Raw genomic sequence first — 21,580 nt, 5'->3', positions numbered from 1 at the left:
AAAAAGACAACAAAGTGAATTTTCTGCTTTAGTGAATTTCAAACGTGAAATTCACCGAAGTTTTAGCATCAATCTAAATCTGTCATATCACCGGGACAAATGTTATTGCTCGATATAAAGAACAAACTACTAGTACCACGTATGTCACTATGTGGTTGTTGCTTCTTAGTATTTAGTTGACCCAAATAATGATGCTAAGATGATTTGATTTCTTTTGCTAAAGATTCTTCTAAGGCTATATATATTGTATACAAGTCAATTATGCTTGGTAAGAAAATACTACTCCGTACCATTCTTAATTGGTAGCATAAAAAATTAATCCAAAAAATTTCCATATTTTATACATGCATTTAGATGTATCTAAACGTATAACTAGATGCACCACAATGGTCTTTTTACATTTTTTGGGCATTACTTAAAAAAAATATCCCTATGTGTAGCTACAACAATTTTAACAACAATTGTACTTTTTTTTTTTTTTTTTTTTAAACCTATAGCTTGTATAGTGTACAACATTTTGTTTGGAACGATGTAGCAAAAGCATTAGACGTTTTTGAATCATGGGAATCATTTGGATCCATTAGATTTTACACATGTGTTAGTGATCAGAAAACGTGAATTATAGCCTTCGGTTTTGGAGATAGTTCAACCTTTTGGATTCAAAAAGGAAAGAAGACGAGATGCACAAAACACGGTCAAAGGGAGGTGTGTGAATAGTGTTAAAATCAAAACTTGTCAACTAAATAAAAACGGAGGTAGTATTAAACTAACTAGTATTTAAACTAACTAGTATAGTGATTGTATATGGTTCAAAATAACATAATATGACCTAATAAAAAAGAAAAATGACATTAGGAGCATCTCCCACTATCACTTGAGTTTTTGACTGGTCTGGTTTCGTGTATTATAACTCTCAACTAGTCTTTGGAGAAAATTTTCATGCTCAACAACGTTTGGCATTCTAGTGTTCTAGGGAGGCCTATTTGGTGCTTGAAACCATCTATTTCATGTCTTAGCTCACCCCTTGTAATCTTGTCTTAAGATGCCTTGGCCATGTCATGCCTAGCTTTGGCTTCTTGCTCATTATTTTCTTTATCAACAATGTCACTAAGGCTAGCCAAGACGTTACCCTCTATAGTATTTTTTTTTTTTTTTTTTTTTTTTATATATATATAGATGAAGTGTAATAATGGATAATATTGTACAAGACATAGGTAATCCTTTGAAGAATATATACTTTAGACTCTTGTATTTTAAATCCTATAATATTCACAATTAAAAGACTAAATATCCTCACACAAATGGAAACCCTTATTGTAACTTTACCCATGAACTCTATTACGTGGCGCTCAAGTTATCACGAGATTAGATTGTCGAATGTTTCTCCATACCATATCTAAAAGACTAAAACATCAATTATTTCCCGTTATAAACCCAATTAAGCTACACTTACTACATTGACTAATTCCACTAAATAGTACTCCGTATTGCATTGTTAAAAAACCTTCAAAATTTGTTTACAAACAACTTAAGACGAGAAACTATATTCAGACCACAAATTGTAGGTCTTGTAGAGAGAGTAGATAGCATTTTAATAAGAAAAACATGTTTTCCTAATTAAGATGATGATTAAATCTTAACAAACAAATTTGAATATTTTATGACCTAATAATAAGTAATGAGATAGAATACTAGAATAGCATATGAGTTCTTACCTTACATACCAATAATATTTCCCTTTAAAATTAAAAAAAAAAAAAAAAAAAAAAAAAAAAAAAATAAGAGAGTATCTAATTCTACAAGCCGCAGGATGAATCAAACAAAATCCAACCATCTGATTAAGTTGGAAAGTTAAATCTGAACCGTCCAAAAATTACAAAAAATTCAATTTCAAAACCTCTGAAACTGAGAGGGAGAAAGCAAGCCCCTCTCTCATTCTCCTCCTCCTTCTTCAAATCCCCTTTTCTTCTCACTTCTTTCACTTTCTCTCTCCTCAAATTCCCTCCTTTTTTCTTCTCTCTTCAGCTTAAAGATCGCACCTTTATTCAATTTCATCACTCGAACATTCTTGGGTAAATTTTCGATTTTTGTCCAGTTTTGAAAGGATTGTAAATTTGTGTGATTTTGTTCGGGTTTGTTTGGTGATTTTCTGGGGTTTTTCTCAGAATTTCGATCAAAAAGATTCTGAATTTGGTGTTTTTTCAAGGGTTGGTTACTGAAATCAAGCTCGGATTTTGATTTCGTTGTGTAATTTTAAGGTTTAGTGTTTTTTGAAATTTTTTTGTTTTCCCTAAAATTGGAGAACAAAATTGATTGATTGGGGTCAATGGAGGAGAAGGATAAAGGCGGGAATTCGCCTCCGAAATCGAGTATGGCGACTGATATACCGGCGAAGAAGCTCGCTAGGCAGCTTGATTTCACCTCCATTAGTGGCGCGTCTCAGCCACCTACCACCTCAGTAGTTCAGCCTCCTTCTACGCCATCAGCGCAGCCTCCATTGCCTCAGCCGCCTTCGCAGCAGCCGATGATTGCGCCTTCGCAGCAGCCTCCTGCTCAAACGCCACCTCTTCCTTCAATGCGAGTGGTGTAAGAGTTCCAAATTTCCAAATTTTTTCCCTCCTTTTTTAAAGTTTTAATTCAAGTGTTTTTTTTTGGGATTTATTTGTCTTTCAGCTTTGAATTAGGGATCACAATCTTTCATATTTTGGTATTTAATCATATTATCTTGTGTGTTTTGCAATTGCATTGTTTGATTAGGCTTTGGTTGTTGATGTTTTGAATTTGATCATATGAGTTTTGAAATTGGGAACTTTTATCAGTCTATATTACTTCTGAATGCCACATTGCAATATATGTAGAGGGTTAATTGAAGGAGAAATATTATAAAGTCATGGTTTATTGTTTATTCGTCTAATCAATGGACTCTATAGATGCTTTAGTAGTATATTAAATACAAGATTGCTCATTTATATAGAATCAATTCAATTCCTTCTTTTTTTTTTTTTTTTAATCCTTGTTGAAATTTAAATTTTTTTCATTTCCGGCTTGTTTTTGGACTCATTTATTACTAGGTTTTCCTTTTCATGATCGCGGTGTTACCTAATATCATCACTGGGATTGGATACCTAAAACTGATCTGTAGTCGTGTGATTTCAGAAATGGACATTGTTTTGTTCTGTATATTGGGTCATTGCTTTGCATAGACATGGCCTACCCTACCTGTTGTCACTAATTTACTATAACATGATTTTGAGTAAAGTGTTAATTTGAAATGAATTTATGTTTGCGTATATATATTGCATGCATTTTTTAAATGCTTGTGTTTTTAATAGTTAATGACACACCACTTAAATAATTGTTTCATATTGCTGATTGATGTAATTTTTTTCTCTCCAGAAAGCCAGAATCCCCTAAGGCACGATCACGGCCTACTACTGTTGAAACCAAAGATGGTACTCCAAAGAGGCAGAAGCAGTGTAACTGTAAACATTCACGATGCTTAAAGTTGTAAGTTCATCATTTCCTGTTTTGGACATTTCAATGTGTGCACTTGCCCAATTACTAAGGTGTCTTGTACCCGATAAACATCGTCTAGGTGAAAATGTGAATTTAAATCATATCTTTAATTTCAGTGTAGCTTAAGAATCACTTATCTAAGATTGATTCATACTTTATGAACCTTTGTGGTTTACATAATATTAATTGAAATTTGGGGAATTGTGTTATTTTGAATATTAGACAAGTCTTTTATATATACAACATTTCTCTGTGAAATCTGTAAGTCTTTCATATGATCATCTATTCCTTGCACATTGCATGTGCTGTCTTGTATAACAGTGAAGAAGATAGTATCCTTTGCAACTTCCCTTTTTATTTTTTTTTACTTTTATTCTAAAATACATTATATAACTTTTTGCTCACTTACTGTTTTTTGCTTGATCATATTTGTCTTAGTTTTTTTGTAGAAAATAAAAAAATCAAGGTCATTTCTTATTCATAGCAAACCCTACTTTATGTTTTAAGCATAAGCTTTGCACGTGTTTAACTTCATTGTGGTAGTAATCTTATCTTTCGAAAAGGCTTTTAGGTTAAGCAAGGTAAGGGAGGTTTATCACTTACTACCATCCACGTTTCCGATTGGTCTTTACCTCAATATGTCATTGCCAACTACTTCATTGCATAAGAGCTTTATATTCTCTACAGCCTGAACCTAGAAATGGAAAGTGAAAATAATCTTATTTGTGATAGAATTTGGGTGCATGCACAAACATTTCATAAATTTCATCATAAATTGTTCAAATGTTTGTGAGAGCTCATGTCTTTCACTCTCTTGATAGATCCCTTAGTTTCTATCAACCATTGGTGGAGCTCTTTTGATTAGCTCACCTCTTAAGCCTTGCACATACAACATATTTATAGTGGTTGTTCCCTGCTCTCTAGATTTTTATACACATGTCTAATATTACATGCATCTAGATCTTTCTACATCAAATTTCTTTGATATTTTTACAAGATATATCTGGATGCACAACTCTCTTAATTTTCCTACTTTATTCTTGAAATTTCTAAACTACATACTAGATTTTTCATTGCACATCTAGATTTTTCTAGATTATCTTCTAACAATTTGCAAATAGTGGTAAATACCCCTCCGTCCCTATTTATATGCCTCATTTTCCTTGTTGGAATGTTCTTTAATGTATGTCCACTCCATTTATTGTGTCATACGGTCCCAACACCTCACTCTCTGATTGACTGAATATGATTCTACCACCCCAATGGGCATACAGTTCGCATTTACCAAACTATTCCAATTTTTTAATCTTTTGAAAGATTTGATAGTTGTTTTCAGTTTAGATTTTGAGCCCGTTCTTGTTAAACTTCAGAGACAATTGATGTATATGTATATTGGATCAAAAGATGACTGAGAATAACCTATTTGATGATTTGATCCCTAAAGTTACATTACACCTCCACTTGCTCCGTGACTCCACTAAATCTTATATTCCCTAGTGTAAATCGTGCGAGCTTCTTGTAAAGGCATTAGGGTAACACTATAATTCTTATAACTCATGTCAAAAAAATGACTTAAGACTTTTAACCACTCCATCTAGAATTACTTGTCACACTGTCCCGACTCCTTTAAGGATAAGACACAATTTTGTAAAAAAAAGACAAAAATCCTTTTACGTGTTAATGGTATATCTGTCCATCTCACAGTTTTACTTCAGTGTTGGGATATTGAAGAATTCAACTATTAAAACCATTAAATATGAAAGGTGATTCTTTTTTCTCTAAAGAACTCCAATACTATGTGTGACTATCAATTCCAGATGGAAGGAGTATTTAATTAGATACGTGGACTGCTTATATTCAGGGAGGATTTTAAATTTTTAATCAAGTCTTTGACAGTTTACTTAACACAAGTTATACTCCACTCTTTTCTTTTCATTTCCCCTTTTTTTGGGATGAGAGAGGATGGAAAGGTTACAAGGATGATTTGGGTGATATAAATGATGGAATATCTATGGAGGTTCTATGTTGTCCCTTTCATTGGTTACAGAAGTGTTATCACCTGTCTTAGCTGCATCATCAATGTTTAGTATCTGTTAGTAGAATGTGTGAGCAGCTGAATGGGCATGAATGCTTGTGCTAGATTGTGATCTGCACTGAAGACGTTATTTATTTATTATACTCTAATCTTTATCATTATATGCGTCAATCTTCGGGAAAGATAAAAATAAGAAAAGATACCATTTATTGGTTTAATCTTTTGCTAATTTCCTAACATAAGTGTTTCCTTTTATCATAATAAAGAAACTTTAACACTTTTCATCTCTTAAAAGGTTAGGCAACTTTACGCCGTGGAGAAAGTAGATCTAGAATAATAAATAAGCGACCAATTATTGTTTTAATCTTTCGCTAATTTCCTAACATAAAATTTTCCTTTATCCTTCGATACTTGAAAACATCGATAAAAAGAAGTTGGGCAGCTTTACGCTGCGGAGGAAGTAAATCTAGAGCAATAAATGAGTGCATTTCTACACACGAGTAGTTGCTACATACTCCCTCCCATTTTTGTTTTTCTATTTTTTAAATTTATCCACTTTTAGACCATGGGTCCACCACTTTTTATCTCACATTAGTTACATATACACTTGAAATTTTCAAATATAACCATTTCTATGCAAACCTTAATTTTGGTGAAAATGCTAACGGGTAATTAGAAGAAGAAAAATAGAGGGAGGGAGTATATATTAGCCTGTTAGGTTGTGTATAAACAGAATATACTGCTCCTCCATTTGTACTGCACAAACCGTTTTCTGTATAAGCATATCTTGAGTTTTCCCTTTATATTACCAATGTTCATTATTACTACAGTGCAAAAGTTAGGTTTAAGTATTCTGTCAATATTTTACTGAATATAAAACTTATAGTCAAGTTTTTGTAAGCCATCTATTGTGACATTATTGTGCTAGATTTGTTGCTTTATTGCTCGTGTCTGAAAATTTCAATTCTGGGACTTACATGTGTTGTGCAGGTATTGTGAGTGCTTTGCTTCTGGAGTTTACTGTGATGGGTGTAACTGTAACAATTGCTGTAACAATGTTGAGAATGAGGCTGCTCGAAGAGATGCTGTTGAAGCTACTTTAGAACGTAACCCAAATGCATTTCGACCAAAAATTGCAAGCAGTCCACATGGTATTAGAGACCGCAGGGTATGTTTCTTTTTTGTATTGATATTCTCTCCTAGATAATTAGATATTGGAAGTAATGGAATCTTTCCGTCATTCCATCTCAGTATCAGTGTATACTTTGTCTGAAGATCTGAATCCTAAGAAATAAGAATACTGATGTCTTTACAGGATTTATAAAAATTTCAGCTATATGCCTTGGTATTGGTAAATGATTCTATGATGCATATTAAGAAGACTTTAACTCTTGTGGCATCCATAAAATCTTGATGGTTTCAATTCATTTTCTGCAAAGCTAATTACTTTATATACTATGGAAGTTTGAAATTGCAGCTATTGTAAGTGATTATTCATAGAAAAAAACTTTATACTGTCATTGCTTTCGGTACTAGGTTGTTTTAGTAAGCATATGCTTACTTCATATGGCTGTCTTTCATACAGGAAGATGCTGGAGATGTTGTGGTGGCAAAGCACAACAAGGGATGCCATTGCAAAAAGTCAGGGTGTTTGAAGAAATACTGTGAATGCTTTCAAGCTAACATTCTATGCTCTGAAAACTGCAAATGTATCGATTGCAAAAATTTTGAAGGCAGTGAAGAGCGGCAGGCTCTTTTCCATGGAGAACATGCAAATAACTTAACTTACATGCAGCAGGCAGCCAATGCTGCTATTACCGGAGCTATTGGATCATCTGGTTTCACTTCTACGCCCAATTCCAGGAAACGAAAGGGCCAGGAGCTCTTATATGGGTCAGCATCTAAGGATCCGTCTCTTTCAAGAGCTGGACAATTTCAGCAGGTAATTCAGTCATCAGTCACAATGTCCTAATCCAAAAATTTCAAATTGCTAATTCATATAATTGCATCAGTCACTTGCATAATTGCGTGATCTTCTAATTATGGATATTTTCGTTCAACATGATCTGAACTTTTTAGTGCAGTTCCCAAGGTTATATATATACATATATTCACAATTGATCATGACTTCTTAATCAGGCAAACCATGTCAAAACATCAGGACCGTCTGCAATATCTTTAAGCCCTGCTTCTCGAGCTGCTAATTCTGTTTCACTAGGTACTTCAAAGTTTACATACAGGTAACTCCTTATTACTGTTGAAACTCAGAAATAATGTATCAAGAATATCTTCTTTGAGGCATGAGTGTATATATTTACTGAAATAGGTTTCAAACTAATTTTTGAATCTCGGTAATAGGTCTCTCTTAGCTGACATCATCCAACCACATGATGTTAAGGAGCTTTGCTCAGTTTTGGTAGTTATATCTGATGCGACTGCCAAGACAATTGCAGGTAAATATTTGATTCACTTACAAGGAACTTTTATCTAGAATGTACTTATTACTTGGCATCTGTGGCTGGATAGATGGTTCAACATCTATGGGGACCTTTCAAGAAAATTCTCTATGACCACCCTTCGGTATTGAAAGACTTTAATTTTGAAAATTCTTAATCACCTTATGGTGTCAGAAGTTATGGGCAGTGTGTCAACTCATCTTGTTGGGGGGTTTTCTCCATAAATTTTGATATGCTTGATTGTTTAGCTGTTCGTTTGCTCATTTATGTGTTGTATCATCAACCTTGGTATGCATTTGCAATTTTCAGTGGCATGTCTCTTGAATTAGAGGTAGCTAGTTCACACATGCCACATCTTCCAGTAGTTGCCACCAATGTAGAAATGATAAGTTGCTGGTGGTTAAAACTTGGATAAGTCCTCAACCCTTTTAATAATTGGTCATAGCCCTTCAGCGTTTAATGACTACTAATGTCTGATGGTATTAAATTGTGCTTAGATTTTATTTCTTAATTCCAACAACAATTCTATTTTTTTGTACCATGGGCCATGGTAATACCATCTAAGCACAATTTAATACCAACGAACGTTATTAGTGTGATTGATAGAGAAATTCTCGGTGACTGAGGCGATAGAGCTAGAACATCTCGCTAAAGGAGGTGTGCTTCTTGCTAGCTGTCATGTTGTCTTCCCGCCATTAGCTTTTATAGAGGAGTTAGTCTTACTTATGCTGGAAACCTGGACATGCGCTTTTTAATTTATTTTACTTAAATTACTAAAATATTTCTAGTTATGTTGTGTAAAGAAGTTATATTTAAGCAAAATTGATGTTGGTTTTCTTACAACTATTGCTGCCACTGTGACTTACTCATTAGTCATTACCACCTTAATTTGCCTTTATAATGATTTTTTTTTTTTTCTTTTGTGGCTGTAAGTATAAATAAATTGTTTTAATGATTTTGGTGCAAAAATACTTTTGAACATCATTCTGAAAGCTTAGATTACAGCAGTTAAAATTTGAATTTTTGCTCTGTTGAGATATAATGTCTTTGTGCCTTCAATCTGAGATATGCATATATGATTCTCTCTTACAGAATCTAATAATGCTAACGAAAAGCGGGCAGATGATGGAGGAGAAAATCAACAGGCATCAACTCAGGACAGATTTCAGAGTCAAGATGAATCAGATGTGAAAACCGTACTTGATGGTTCGGTCAGTGTTAATCAAACTGATCGAATAGTCCCTGATGATTCAAATTTAGATGGGAATGATCAACCGAAATCCAGGCCAATGTCTCCTTTGACACTAGCTTTGAGGTGTGATGAGCAAGATACAATGTTCATGGCTGCAGGTTCTCCGAGTAGGTTAGGCAACCATGTCCATGCATCTTCTTCACAATGTCCAGAGCAGAGCACTTCAGAGGTGTATGCCGAGCAAGAGAGAATCGTCATGACAAAGTTTAGAGATTGCCTCAACAGGATTATTACATACGGAGAACTAAGAGGTGAGTGTGTCATTTCTGTCAAAATTAGCAGTTTAGAATCTTGTGATAGCAGTATCATTATTTATTTAAGGGTTTCATAAAATCGATCTCAGCGTTCAATATCCAATTGAATTTGATAAATTTAAACCTATGAATATTGCTTTTAAACAATTTTGCATGAAGATTCATATCATTTCAATCAGGTTTAGTGGTCTAAAATTTGTAGTAACCCTGTGGTAAAATCATTATACCTTTAAGCATTTTTTGTGTATTGAGCAAATTTGAGTTTAGAGTTCATTTTTAAAATTAACCTTGCTATCTTTGTGTTCACTACTCAATTTCATTTTCTGTAGACCTTAAATCCTAAGCTTTGTAAACAATGCTAGTATTCCGATTTGCATGTGATATATGACTATATGTGTATGAGACTGGTTTTATTAGTGAAGTGATCATCTTATTGGGTCAGAATTTTATGAGAGAAACGGGGAGGGGGTAGGGGTGTTATTGGAGGTGATGGTAGACAAAACTAAAAGGAAAGAGTAGCTATTCGTAGTAAATAACGCACACTTAAATTCATAGAGTAGGCTCCTTTCCTTCTCACACGACGGTCTTTATGAAAATTGCTAGTTTAAGAAGGTATCTTTTAGTACAATTATCATTTATTTGCTTTTGACAATTTTGTGTTTCTCTTTTCAGAGACAAAACTTTCTTCCTTAGCTAGATCGAATTATACAAGCTTTCAAGAACCCGGTAATGGCACTGCCAAATTTAGAACTGATAGTCAGAATCAGCAAGAGCATAACAACAATGGTACAGCTAAACCTGTCATTACAGCACCAACCAAGACTCCCGCAATGATTGCAGCTACCATTACTGCTGTTCCGCCCAACAATCATACCACCCAAAATCCTCCTCCGACTGAAAATGGTGATGTAAAGCCAAGCATCGAAAAGGACTAGAATTATATACATAAACGATTCGGAGATTGCACTGACTAGCCCAAGCTGCTGTGCTGATACAAGATGGTGATGATGCTGGTAGTCATTTCACTGTCAGAATCTCCCTAATTTAAACAACTGACAAATGTCATTGTAGTTCAAGATTAATATGTCCAAAGGATGTAAAATTGATAATTTGTATACATGCACTAGTATCTTGTATTGCTAGATGCTAGTGCTTTTTTCAGTCATTTAGTTTAGCCTAAGATGGAGCAGTTTTTTTTTTTTTTTTTTTTTACACTTTGTGCTCTTTATAAGAATTTGCTGTTATTCATAGCAAACAGCCAATCAATATACAATAGCATTGTACATGGGATATCTGCTTACCTTCCTTTCACTATAGAGGTGAAATAGTAGTTGATTTTTCCATTACAGTTTCAATAAGCTTATGCAGCGAAAGTTTTATCATGAGTGCGGTCTTTATCCACTATGTACGTAGCATTACTCGTTTTTAACTCCCCCCCCCCCCCCTTCCGATAGGTTGAGAAAACACACATCGGAGGAGCAAAGAAACCCAAGACCGAAGGCAAGCTTTCAAGCTTTATTGTACCACTCATGATTGCCTTAGTTACAAAAGTGTGCAGTCAGTTTTGAGTTATAACTGCGCTGTTTGGTAATGTTGTCAACATTAACTGTTGTTGATACTCAATATTGAGAAACTGAACATGAAGGAAAATGCTGATAAAGGGATGATCATCTAAGGCATAACAGGACTTGTTGAGTGCTACAGTAGTATTTTGCATTAATGAACTTAAAATATGAGGTTGGGTTAAGAATCATGAAGCTAAAATGGTCAACTCATAAGTAAAGTCTTTTTGTGGAGACTCTGGGATCACCCAAAGCACCCTCGAATTGGCTTAATTCAAAAAAAATATTGTTGTAATTGTGTCCCTTTCTTTATTGTTTCATAGAGCAAAATTCACTTTATTTAGAAGTGAGGTAAATTATGCACATGAAACTGCAATTGAGGTTGCTGAAGAGAAAGAGGGAGATGTCAAGTAGGGTTGCTACTTGCAAGTGGGAGATTTGCTAAAAAAAATGGCAATGATCAATTACTAAGGGATATCTTAAAAAGGAATATGAGACAAATAAAAAGGGATGAAGAGAGTAGTAGTAACTTAATCAGAATTTCATATCTAAGGACAAAATTGTCAACTCATACTTTATTATAAAGTGGGGTAAAAAAAACTCAAAGTTCCTAATCATGAATGTTGTAATCAACAAAATCTAAAGTTTTGAACAAATCAAAGAATTCTCTCAAATCGTTCCCTAATTTCTCAAATATACTTGCCTTAGGCTACCAAAAACACTTTGCCAATAAAAGAAAAAATGAAGATCAAGCTTAGCAGTTAGCAATACCTATTCTGAGTGGGTGTTGTTTAAAAAAATGGGAAAAAAAAAGAGTTAACTTTATGAGAGAGAACACATAATCAGGTCATGTAGGGTGATGATATTTTTCGATTATGTCCACTAGAAGGTTTTTTTTTTACATTTTTTTACGAACACTTAAAGTTCAGAATACGCTTCATTTTAAAAAAAAAGTTTTGATCCGCAAATGCAAGTGGTAAGGAAAAGTAAAATTAAGAAAAACACTTGGATCAATTTTGTAATCAACTTTTAAATATTGTATTACAAGTATCAGTTATCTGTTTATCCTCTGTTTCTGCTCTTCATTACATTCTATCTCCTCTTTCCCCACTTTCTTCTTCACAATCAATTCCAGATGTTAACACAAGATCTCACCTTCTCCAAATCCTTAAACCCATTTTCTCTCTCCTCCCAAAAATGGAAACACCCTCATTTCACAAAACCCTTTTACCCAATTTCCATCCCCAAATCCCCTGTTTCTTGTTTCCTTAAACCCCACCAAAACCCTAAATCAACCCCTTCAATTACCCACCAAAATCCCGCCACCAATCGCCGCCTTCTTCCGCACCCACCTTCCGCCGGTCGCAGCAAGAAATCCCCCAAAACCGGCCGCATTGAAGGCAGCGCCGAGCTTCGCCGCGAGGCGAAGCGCAATGCGCGGCGAAAGTCCCGAAAATTGGCTGAAAGCCTGTTTTATCGGCTGAAAAACCCACATAAAAGTTACCCAGATAATTTCTCTGAAGATGAATTACAGATGATTGGTTTAGGGTATGATAGAATGGTTAGGTTTATGAGTAAAGATGATTCAAGACTTAAGCACCCTTATGATTGGTATAAGTATGGTGAATTTGGACCTTATTCTTGGCGTGGGATTGTTGTTGGTGACCCAATTCGAGGAAGAATGTCTGATGAATGTGCCACAATCATTGGTGAGGTTAGAGACCAGGAAGAGTGGGAGAAGATTGAGCAGCATGAGATGGCTGAGAGTTTTGGAAATCGATTGCGATCATTCGATATGACTATGGGTTTACAGAACTATTGGGTGTTTGTTAGGCACCCGAGGTGGCGGCTTGGTGATAAGCCGTGTAAGCAGTGGACTTTGGTGTGTGAGGTTGTGCTCGAAGCCGGGGATCAAAGGTTGGATAAGTGGAATTTGATGGGGAGATTGGGGAATAAGACTCGGGCAATGATCACTCAATGTGCAGCTTGGATGAGGCCTGATATAATCTATGTTAAGAGACCGGTTTATCAATGTCGATTCGAGCCTCAGGTGAACTTCTTTAGGGCATTGCTGCCGTTTTTGAACCCGGAAACGGAGAATGATTACTTGTTTGAGTTGGAGGATGATGAGGGGAGGATTGAATTGGTTACTTACTTTGGTGGGTTGTGTAAGATTGTGAAGGCGAGTCAGAAGGCGTATGTGGATGACGTGGTGAAAGCTTATGAGAAGTTGAGTGATGATAAGAAGTCTAAATGTTTGGAGTTTTTGTTGACGAATCATCCTGTTCAGCTCTTGCATCCTTGGACTAAGGAATGGAAGGCCAAGTTGGAGGAGATGGAGATGGGGTGTGATGCCCCTGATGATGATGATGAGGGTAGTAGTTTGCATCGTCGTAATGCTAATTTAGAGTTTAGTGAATGGATTGAGGATGATAATGATGGTAACAATGATGATGACGAGGATGAGGATGAGGATGAGGATGAGGATGAGGAGGATGATTACGACGCAAATGACAATGTTGTGGTGAACACAAATGAGGATGAGAATGAGGAATTGGGTTTACAAGAAGATGATTTAGATGATGAAGAGGATGAGGATTATTGGAAAGGTGAATTTGAGAAGGCAATTAAAGATAATAATGAGATGGAGAATTTTGTGAAAAAAAGTGTTGAAAGATCAAGCAAAGTGTATGAAAGGCAGATAAAGGCAATGGAGAAGAGAGAAAGTGCAAATAACCAGGGTGGTGGCGATAATGATGGCAAGAGCAACGACGATGGCGATGAGACTTCTATGCGGGGTAGAAGAGCAAAGGTGAGTCCAGAAGAATGGAAAACTATTGGGATGGGACCTTGGAGGAAGAAGACTAAGAAGAGTAAAATTCCTCCTGAACTTTTTCTGAGAGCTGCTGTTAGACCTTTTACCTACAGGAATCTTGTCAAGGAAATTGTGTTAACAAGGCATGCGATTTTAGATGGCGAAATCGAACTGGAGAAGTGAACCATTGTTTTTCACTTTGGAAGTTTTGCCTGCACCATTTTATTTTAGAGTTCTCAGGTTCCTTGAATTTAGTGTAGTACAGTATTAGTGTTGTAACCTGTAAGTGTTTTCTTCTATATATCTAAGAAATTTAGTGTATTTCTCAGGTTTTGGAGGTTTCCTTATACTTCGTATTCGTATTAATCAACTATTGGAAGGACTATATGTCTAAGAAATTATGTTATTAACCCTTGAATTAACTTTTTTTAAAAAAAAATTTACTAGTTACGAAAATAGAAGGATTATAAATGAAACTGCAGGCTGTGCCTCAGTTGGATCTGTACCCTGCGCTAGGCCAGTCACTCCAGGCCAACATGCCATGATTTGTTCAGCTACAAAAATTGTGAATCATACACCATACTTGTGAGAAATTGAGCACAGTTTCATAAATCATAACACTGTTCTGCAATAAAATGCAGCTCGATTTCTTTTATACAATTTCACATTTTTAGAATCAATCTAATTGATTGTTACAATACTTTTATTTAGATCTCTATCCTTTTCCTTACCCCAATCTTTGCGAGGGAAGGGGAGGAGGGCAAAAGGAGAGTGAAGGGGAGGGGATTATTGAATAACTGATTTGAGCCGCTAATACTAGATCTCACTGTATGAAAGTGAGCCACTGAATGTCAAATGATTCCTATGTCAGCATGGTGACATCCAATCTACAATCGCGACTTTGAAGCTGATGATGAAGCAGGTGCACTCTGCAAGAAAGAGGACATGCTACAATGTGAGACAGACATTTTTGGTGTTACATTATGAAATTATTACAAAAAGTGGCATGTTTATTTCCGATCCACAAATAAATTGGATGACATTATAGAAGCTATTTTCTGTTAAATTATTGAAACACTTTCTGATTCAAAAACACTTCAGGAAAATGCACAGAGATGCTTCTCTTAAGAAATGATTATATATTTCCAGTTTTCCACAAATCAAGAAATATCAGAATCACAGTAGCTGATGCAATAAAACTATAAGACATAGCAGCTGGGGTTAAAGGTAATGTACTAACCAATGACAAGCCTTTGGTAACTCTTTCCTCCAAGAATCGTGATGGTTTAAAGAAATTGCCATACAGGTTTGACCACTTCTTCAGACAATTATATATGTGGCTTGGCCCAACAGTATCAGCCCAGAAAACAAGACCACCACTGCAAGAACATAGAAGAATTTCAGTAACTAGCCATTAAATAAAGCATTGCGCTGTAAAAGTAAACAAATTCAGAAAATTTTCCAAAAAGTCAACTCAGTTGAAAGACACTAAGACAGACCGATATGAAGGGAAACTCATCCCAAGAACAGAAGCTACATCAAGATCAGATGCTCGAACCACCACTCCTTCATCTAGAACACGACATGCCTCATTCACCACTGGAAAGAGTATCATCCCCAAAATATCTTGGTCTGTTACAGATATAGGCTGCATAGAAAGGGAGAGAGCTCACCAAAGATTCACTACTTAAGAGAATTTAATTTAAGACAAACTATCACTTCTTTACCTTTCCACCTGGCATAATATTAGTCACCCTCCTAGATTCTTCAATGATGGGTAGCACGGAAAAATCAGGTTTTGGCTTGCTACCCTTTTCATAAACATAGTATCCTTTCCCATTGTTTTTACCTGTAATGCCAGAAACATCAACAAAGTTATGACAACAGAATATTAAAGAAGCTAGAATAAGTTCAGCAATCAGCAGGCTTATAGCTATGATAATCATTATTTACCATTACGCCCATTTTTGACAAGAAGTTCAACTAATGGAGACTTAAAAGTACGATCAGAGAAGGAAGCGTCAAATTCCTTTGCTACTGCAAGTGCAACTCCATATCCAGCTAAATCTTGAAGCCTGGAAAATTAATAAAGTGCTCATTCACTGTCATAGCCCTCAAGTTGATGATGACAAACAAAAATTGACCAGAACAATGGAAATTACATGTAAATTAATGACACATCATGAGAAGGTCAAGAAAATTACTGGAAAGGGCCAACAGGCAAGCCAAAATCACAAATCACTCTGTCAATCCTGAAGACATCAACTCCCAAGTTCGCCAAAAGATGAGCACTCTGGGAATATGGGAAGAAAGCCCGATTGACAGCAAATCCAGTACAATTACCGACCACAACAGGCACCTTATTAATTATTTTACCAACTGAGATAAGATCAAGAATAACTTGAGCTGAAGTCTTATTTGTCCGAACAATCTCCAGGAGAGGCATGACATGTGCAGGACTGTAAATCAGAAAGCCCTAGTAGAATTAGAAGAATATAAAGCCAAAATTGCTAAATAATACACAAATACAATATCAAAATAAAAACAGATCAGTCGAGCTTCACAACAAAAATCAGCCACAGAGAGAATCTTAGTAAGGAAACCGTTGGCGATAGCTTTCATTGTTCACGGGGATCACTCTCAGCCTCAGTCTAAGATGATTTTCTAATGTTAGAATGTAGTACTACCTCTTTCTAAATGTTCTTGACAGTTTGCATAAAAAGTTTGGGCAGGAAGAGTATGAGATATTGGGTAACATGTGGTAAAAGCAAAAATTGGGCCAAACACTGAAAAGTGATCAAGGATCTATTAAGAACACATCTGAATTTCATCTAGAACAGGTTCTCATCTTTCTGGTATTTATCAGAAATGCATAAGAAGAGCTGAATGGGTACTTCCTCTCACCTCTTGCCACAGATTTATATTGTCAGATATCACTCTACACAGTAAAAGACTTCTACAGCAGAACAGGTGGTATTACATGAAAGCGGATGTAATATCATTTTCAATACAAGGCAAAAGTTTGGTCCTCGAAGGAAAAACTGTAGTCTCATATTTATTGGAGGCAGATCAAAAATGAAAATAAAAAATTCTCAAGCAAAATTTATCTCACAGCTGCTAAAAAAATTAAAGAATAAGAAAGCACCAAACCTGAAAAAATGTGCACCAACAATGCGTTCCTGAGAACTGGTCTTTTCTCCAACCACATTGAGGTCAATAGTTGATGTGTTAGTTGCTAGAATGCAATGTGGAGGGCAGGTTTTCTCAAGGTCACTAAAAATTCTTTGTTTCAAAGGAACATTTTCGACAACAGCCTGGAAGACAGGATCAGACAATCTTAGCAAGTGATTCTAAAATTATGAGCCTCCCTGAATCAGGCACTATACACAATTACATTTACAAGATAAATTCTTATCTTTTGTCATCATTTGCACCTAACCTAAATGCATGTGAAGAGTTTAAGACAACTAACCTCAATGACCATATCAGCATCTTTAAATTCTGAGTAGTCCAATACACCTTGGAGCAATGCAAGCGCTTTTTCTGCCTTGTCCTTCACCAGCTTCCCTCTCGTCACTAAGCCTCTTATATTACCTGCCACATGTAATATAAGATTCCCTGGCATTAAATACTGACTAACAACTAACTTTTAGAGGAGTATTGGCGATTCAATATCAAAAAGGATTTAAATTTGTATTGTGGACAGAAAAGGTAACCCGGTCATTGACATGCACAAGAGAAGTCAAGGTCAATCACTCAATTTCTATATTTGAACTCACTTCATCTACCTCAAACTTTTAGAGGACACAGAGCCAAAGAACACAATATTTGCAGGAAGAATAGAACTACTCCGTACCTTGAATAGATTTTAATCCCCTGTCAAGAAATTCAGCATTTACTTCCTTCAACACAACTTGTATATTGCCCAAGAGTAGGGCAGTTGCAATGCCAGAACCCATTAAGCCCCCACCAATAACAGCAACTTTCTTTATACGTCTTGGTTTCAGTCCAACATCAGAAACACCTGGAACCTGTCACAAACGCAGATAGAAACATAAAAAAATAAAAAAATAAATAAAAATAGACATGTACATGTACATTTATAAGAAGGAATAGACCAACAGTGACAAATAATTGAAGTTTTTCCAGTAACTGAAAGTGTAAAGTCAACATTTTGAATTCCTTCTTTTTTTTGGATGAGAGAGAAGAAGGAAAAGGAGATTAATAAATCACCTTTGATGTCATGCGTTGAGCAAAAAACACATGCACCAGACCTTTGGCAGTATCTGTTAAAACTAGCTCTTTGAAAACTTTGGCCTCCTGCAACAGAAATAATCAGATTCAATTTTGTTGTAAAACCATTGATAAACTATAAAAACCTTTACATTCAAATACCTTTAAGACCCCAGCATAGCCTCCATGCACTATACCCTCCTCAATAACATCAAGACAGGCTTGGTGCTGAGGCATGTTTCGAGCAGTCTGTTTTGCCTTTTGTCTTGCTGCCATCAGGAATTCATGTGCTTCAGAGATGGAACCTAGCTTGTCTGACATGTGGAGGGAGCGTACGAAAGGTTTCCGCCCCTCTGCAATATCCAAAGCCCACAAGCGTGATACTTTCAGCAGTTCTTGAGGAGGCACCACAGCATCAATAAGGCCAAGCTTCATTCCTTCCTCGGATGTTATTGGTTTTGATGACTTTGGAAAGATATCCGAAAACACAGAAAGTTACAAAGTATAAACTTTTAGAGGGATTTTTTTTTGGGGGGGGAGGGGGGTGTGGGGTGGACTAACATCTATATGCAATCAGCAATCTTCATTTAGAAACAAGAGGTATTGCATAAAATGCCATGTCGAACAAAAAATTTGTTTGTGTTAAAAAAGAGCAGTCACAAAGTATGCTGAGGCTCTTGTTGATGACTAAGGACTTTCAAAACAACAGTTTTAAATTTTAATCTGCAGATGGGTTATTCCGGTGAATCAATTCTCAATATAAGTTACTATTTGAACTACAGATAGAATACATTAATGGTATTTTATGAAACACCATCAATATCCTTCTTCAGCTCATACTAACATGGTAAATCAAAGACAACTAAGAGGCCTCAAACTTGTTGCAAACAGTGCAAAACTACTGAGCTACATTAGCACTCATTTCTGGCTTGTTTTGAGGTAGATAACACACAATATAGATAAATATCTTGTTACTTTTCTATCCAATAATTAATTTAAAATTAAAATATAATCCTAGTTAAGTGCATAAATAGGAAATAGGGCATGCATTTCTCATGAGTCACTTTTTCCTGAACATAAATCACAGTGACGATCAATCTATGACTCAGTCATAATAACATAATTCACCAAAGCTAGGATATTTGCAACTTTAAGCAATACATTGCTAAAGTTTACTTCCAAAACTGCTATCACAAATTTGGATGCAATAGCTCTAATATCAACCACAATAAAGAAGTATAACACTTAAAAGCACAACAGTAATAAAATCAAATCTAATTCAACGTTCATCTCAGTAAGACAATTAGCATAGTCAAATTATTTGAAAAGTAAAAATTATCGTCAATTGATGACAAGCTGAAAATGGCAATCAAGTATATTCTTTTTGAACCATTCACATAGTATGATATGACTATTTGATGGAGATCAAGGCTTACCAGCATAATCTCTACAGCCTTTTTTAGACCAACAAGCCTGGGAAGACGTTGTGTCCCTGTATAAATGTCCATAATCTCTTTTCAAACTCAATTCTAGTGGAAGTGTGTAATTAGGATGAAAAGCAAATCTGCTTATTGCTTACCTCCAAAACCCGGAATAACTCCAAGTGATAGCTCAGGCAAACCAAGTTGAGCTTTCGGCGCAGAAATGCGCGCATGACATCCCTGCAAACGGTGCAAGAATTCTCATACTTAAGTTTTACAAAGGAACTAATTCCTATTATGGACCAACACGATATAGTCATGCACTTTTTTGTGCTTAAAAACGCAAATCTCTTTTCCTGACTACAAGTATTTCTTAAAGTAGACCCATATACAAATGACAAATGAGACATTCAAATTACGACATAAGAACTAATGAAAATAAAAGCCAGTATCAGGTGAAAGAATAGTGACACAAACCATAGCCAATTCTAAGCCACCCCCGAGTGCAAGTCCTTGTACAGCAGCAACAGACGGCTTTCGAGCACCTTAAGTCAATAAACCAGCATTATCATCAGTTACATTGCAACTCATGCAACATCAGTCTATTAAACATGCTTATTATATGATTTACAACAAATCAAAGAAAACTCAAATGCTAAATTAAAGCAAGGACCTTCAATTGTATGGACCAAAAGATCAACCGACACATCCGGCAAAACCGACACATCCCCTGCCAAATCAAAAACCCTCACAATCAATTTCACAACCAATCTTATTCTTATATATTTCACAAAAGCAACAACATTCAAGTAAGCAAAATTTACCAGTCTGATGAACTTTCTGAAAAACATTGATGTCAAATCCACCTGAAAACCTCCCATTCTCACCTGAAATTGAGCAGAAAATACTCTCTCGATTTCAGTAAACATCAATTACACATTTACACACAAATCAACCCAGAAAATTCAGAACTAATTCAAATTCTGGAAATTCCTGCTTATTCAGACACATAAATGCAATCAAAAAAATTAAAAATAAAAAAAAAAATTAAAAACTCATCAAAATCGTTTACACTTACCGGTGATGACGATAGCTTTGACGTCATTTCGACGCATCGCTTCATCATATTTCTCTTTCAATCCATTAATTACTACACCATAATCAACCAAAAATAAATAAAAAACAATAATCATAATTCACAATTTGAATTGAAATTAAAAAACGAAGCCAAAAAAAAAAAAAAAAAAAAAAAAAAAAAAAGAGAGAGAGAGAGAAAAGAAGAACAAACATGGAATCGCAAGTGAATTAACAGGAGGATTAGAAAGAGTGATGAGAGCAACGCCATCGTTGCCGACCTCCATTGAAATTCGAGCTCCCGCCATTTTGAGAAACTAGGGATTATTTTCGATTTGGAGAGAGAAAGAGGAAAATATAAAGGCGGAGAAAATGAAAGAAAGAAAGAATTATTTGATCAGAATTACTTGTAAGATTATTAGTCTATGTTTAATTAAAACGAAGCTGGATTTTGTGTCTATTTATAGGTCAATACAGAGTGCTAATTTTAGTGGTTATTGTTGTTGGAATAAATTAAGAAAATTACTAAAACTTTTGTTCAATGTTTAATGTGTGGGGTTCAACAGAGGGGGGAGCGTTGACTGTTGGTGCATTGGTGTGACCTTTGGGAGTAATTAGTGATTCCGATTAGAACATACACCCGATTACATGTAATTTCTATATGCGGTAAAGATAATCTTGATTGAAGTAAACTTTATAGAGTTGTTTGTGAGTTTTTTTTTTTTTAATGGAAGTACTTTATCAAGTTATTTTGTTTAGTACGCGTGTGTATTTAAAATGTATTTACATATTATGAAGTACAAAATATGGAGTAGTTCTTGCCTTAAAAAAATAAATCTTGATTTTAGCAACCTTATCAAGTAATTACTCCGTATATCCTTATTGAGGTTTGATCAAATAAAAAAGTTGATTTGAGTAATTGATATATAGCTTATTAAAGAGGTTTACGGGCTCAAAAAAAC

At 35.3% G+C, this 21,580-nt stretch overlaps 3 protein-coding genes across 3 annotated transcripts; 2 read left to right on the top strand and 1 right to left on the bottom strand.

Moving 5' to 3' along the window:
- Positions 1–1,927: 1,927 nt before the first annotated feature.
- On the top strand, positions 1,928–10,739 carry LOC145611799 (protein tesmin/TSO1-like CXC 5). Its single transcript, XM_081667165.1, has 8 exons — positions 1,928–2,586; positions 3,397–3,507; positions 6,542–6,719; positions 7,137–7,493; positions 7,691–7,791; positions 7,910–8,004; positions 9,100–9,510; positions 10,186–10,739. The coding sequence occupies exons 1-8, from the start codon at positions 2,327–2,329 to the stop codon at positions 10,446–10,448; spliced, it is 1,776 nt and encodes a 591-aa protein (XP_081523291.1). The 5' UTR covers positions 1,928–2,326; the 3' UTR covers positions 10,449–10,739.
- Positions 10,740–12,210: 1,471 nt separating this feature from the next.
- On the top strand, positions 12,211–14,211 carry LOC145612728 (uncharacterized). Its single transcript, XM_081668027.1, has one exon. It carries the CDS (start codon positions 12,211–12,213, stop codon positions 14,071–14,073), a length of 1,863 nt encoding a protein of 620 aa, XP_081524153.1. The 3' UTR covers positions 14,074–14,211.
- A 262-nt stretch (positions 14,212–14,473) lies between these two features.
- Positions 14,474–21,047, bottom strand: LOC145612370 (peroxisomal fatty acid beta-oxidation multifunctional protein AIM1-like). The gene is made up of 18 exons (XM_081667745.1): positions 20,833–21,047; positions 20,623–20,694; positions 20,369–20,431; positions 20,218–20,274; positions 20,022–20,089; positions 19,703–19,784; positions 19,560–19,615; positions 18,286–18,588; positions 18,124–18,210; positions 17,747–17,921; positions 17,363–17,484; positions 17,041–17,204; positions 16,095–16,349; positions 15,844–15,965; positions 15,618–15,739; positions 15,390–15,538; positions 15,131–15,269; positions 14,474–14,819 (listed from the first exon to the last, which is right to left on the bottom strand). The coding sequence occupies exons 1-18, from the start codon at positions 20,924–20,926 to the stop codon at positions 14,778–14,780; spliced, it is 2,172 nt and encodes a 723-aa protein (XP_081523871.1). The 5' UTR covers positions 20,927–21,047; the 3' UTR covers positions 14,474–14,777.
- Between the last annotated feature and the right edge of the window lie 533 nt (positions 21,048–21,580).

Source organism: Chenopodium album, chromosome 24 (genome assembly GCF_948465745.1).
Source record: "Chenopodium album chromosome 24, dcCheAlbu1.1, whole genome shotgun sequence".
In the NCBI taxonomy this organism is placed as follows: domain Eukaryota; kingdom Viridiplantae; phylum Streptophyta; class Magnoliopsida; order Caryophyllales; family Amaranthaceae; genus Chenopodium; species Chenopodium album.
Note: the sequence above shows the minus strand (reverse complement) of the source record. Positions and strands in the feature narration are given on the sequence as shown.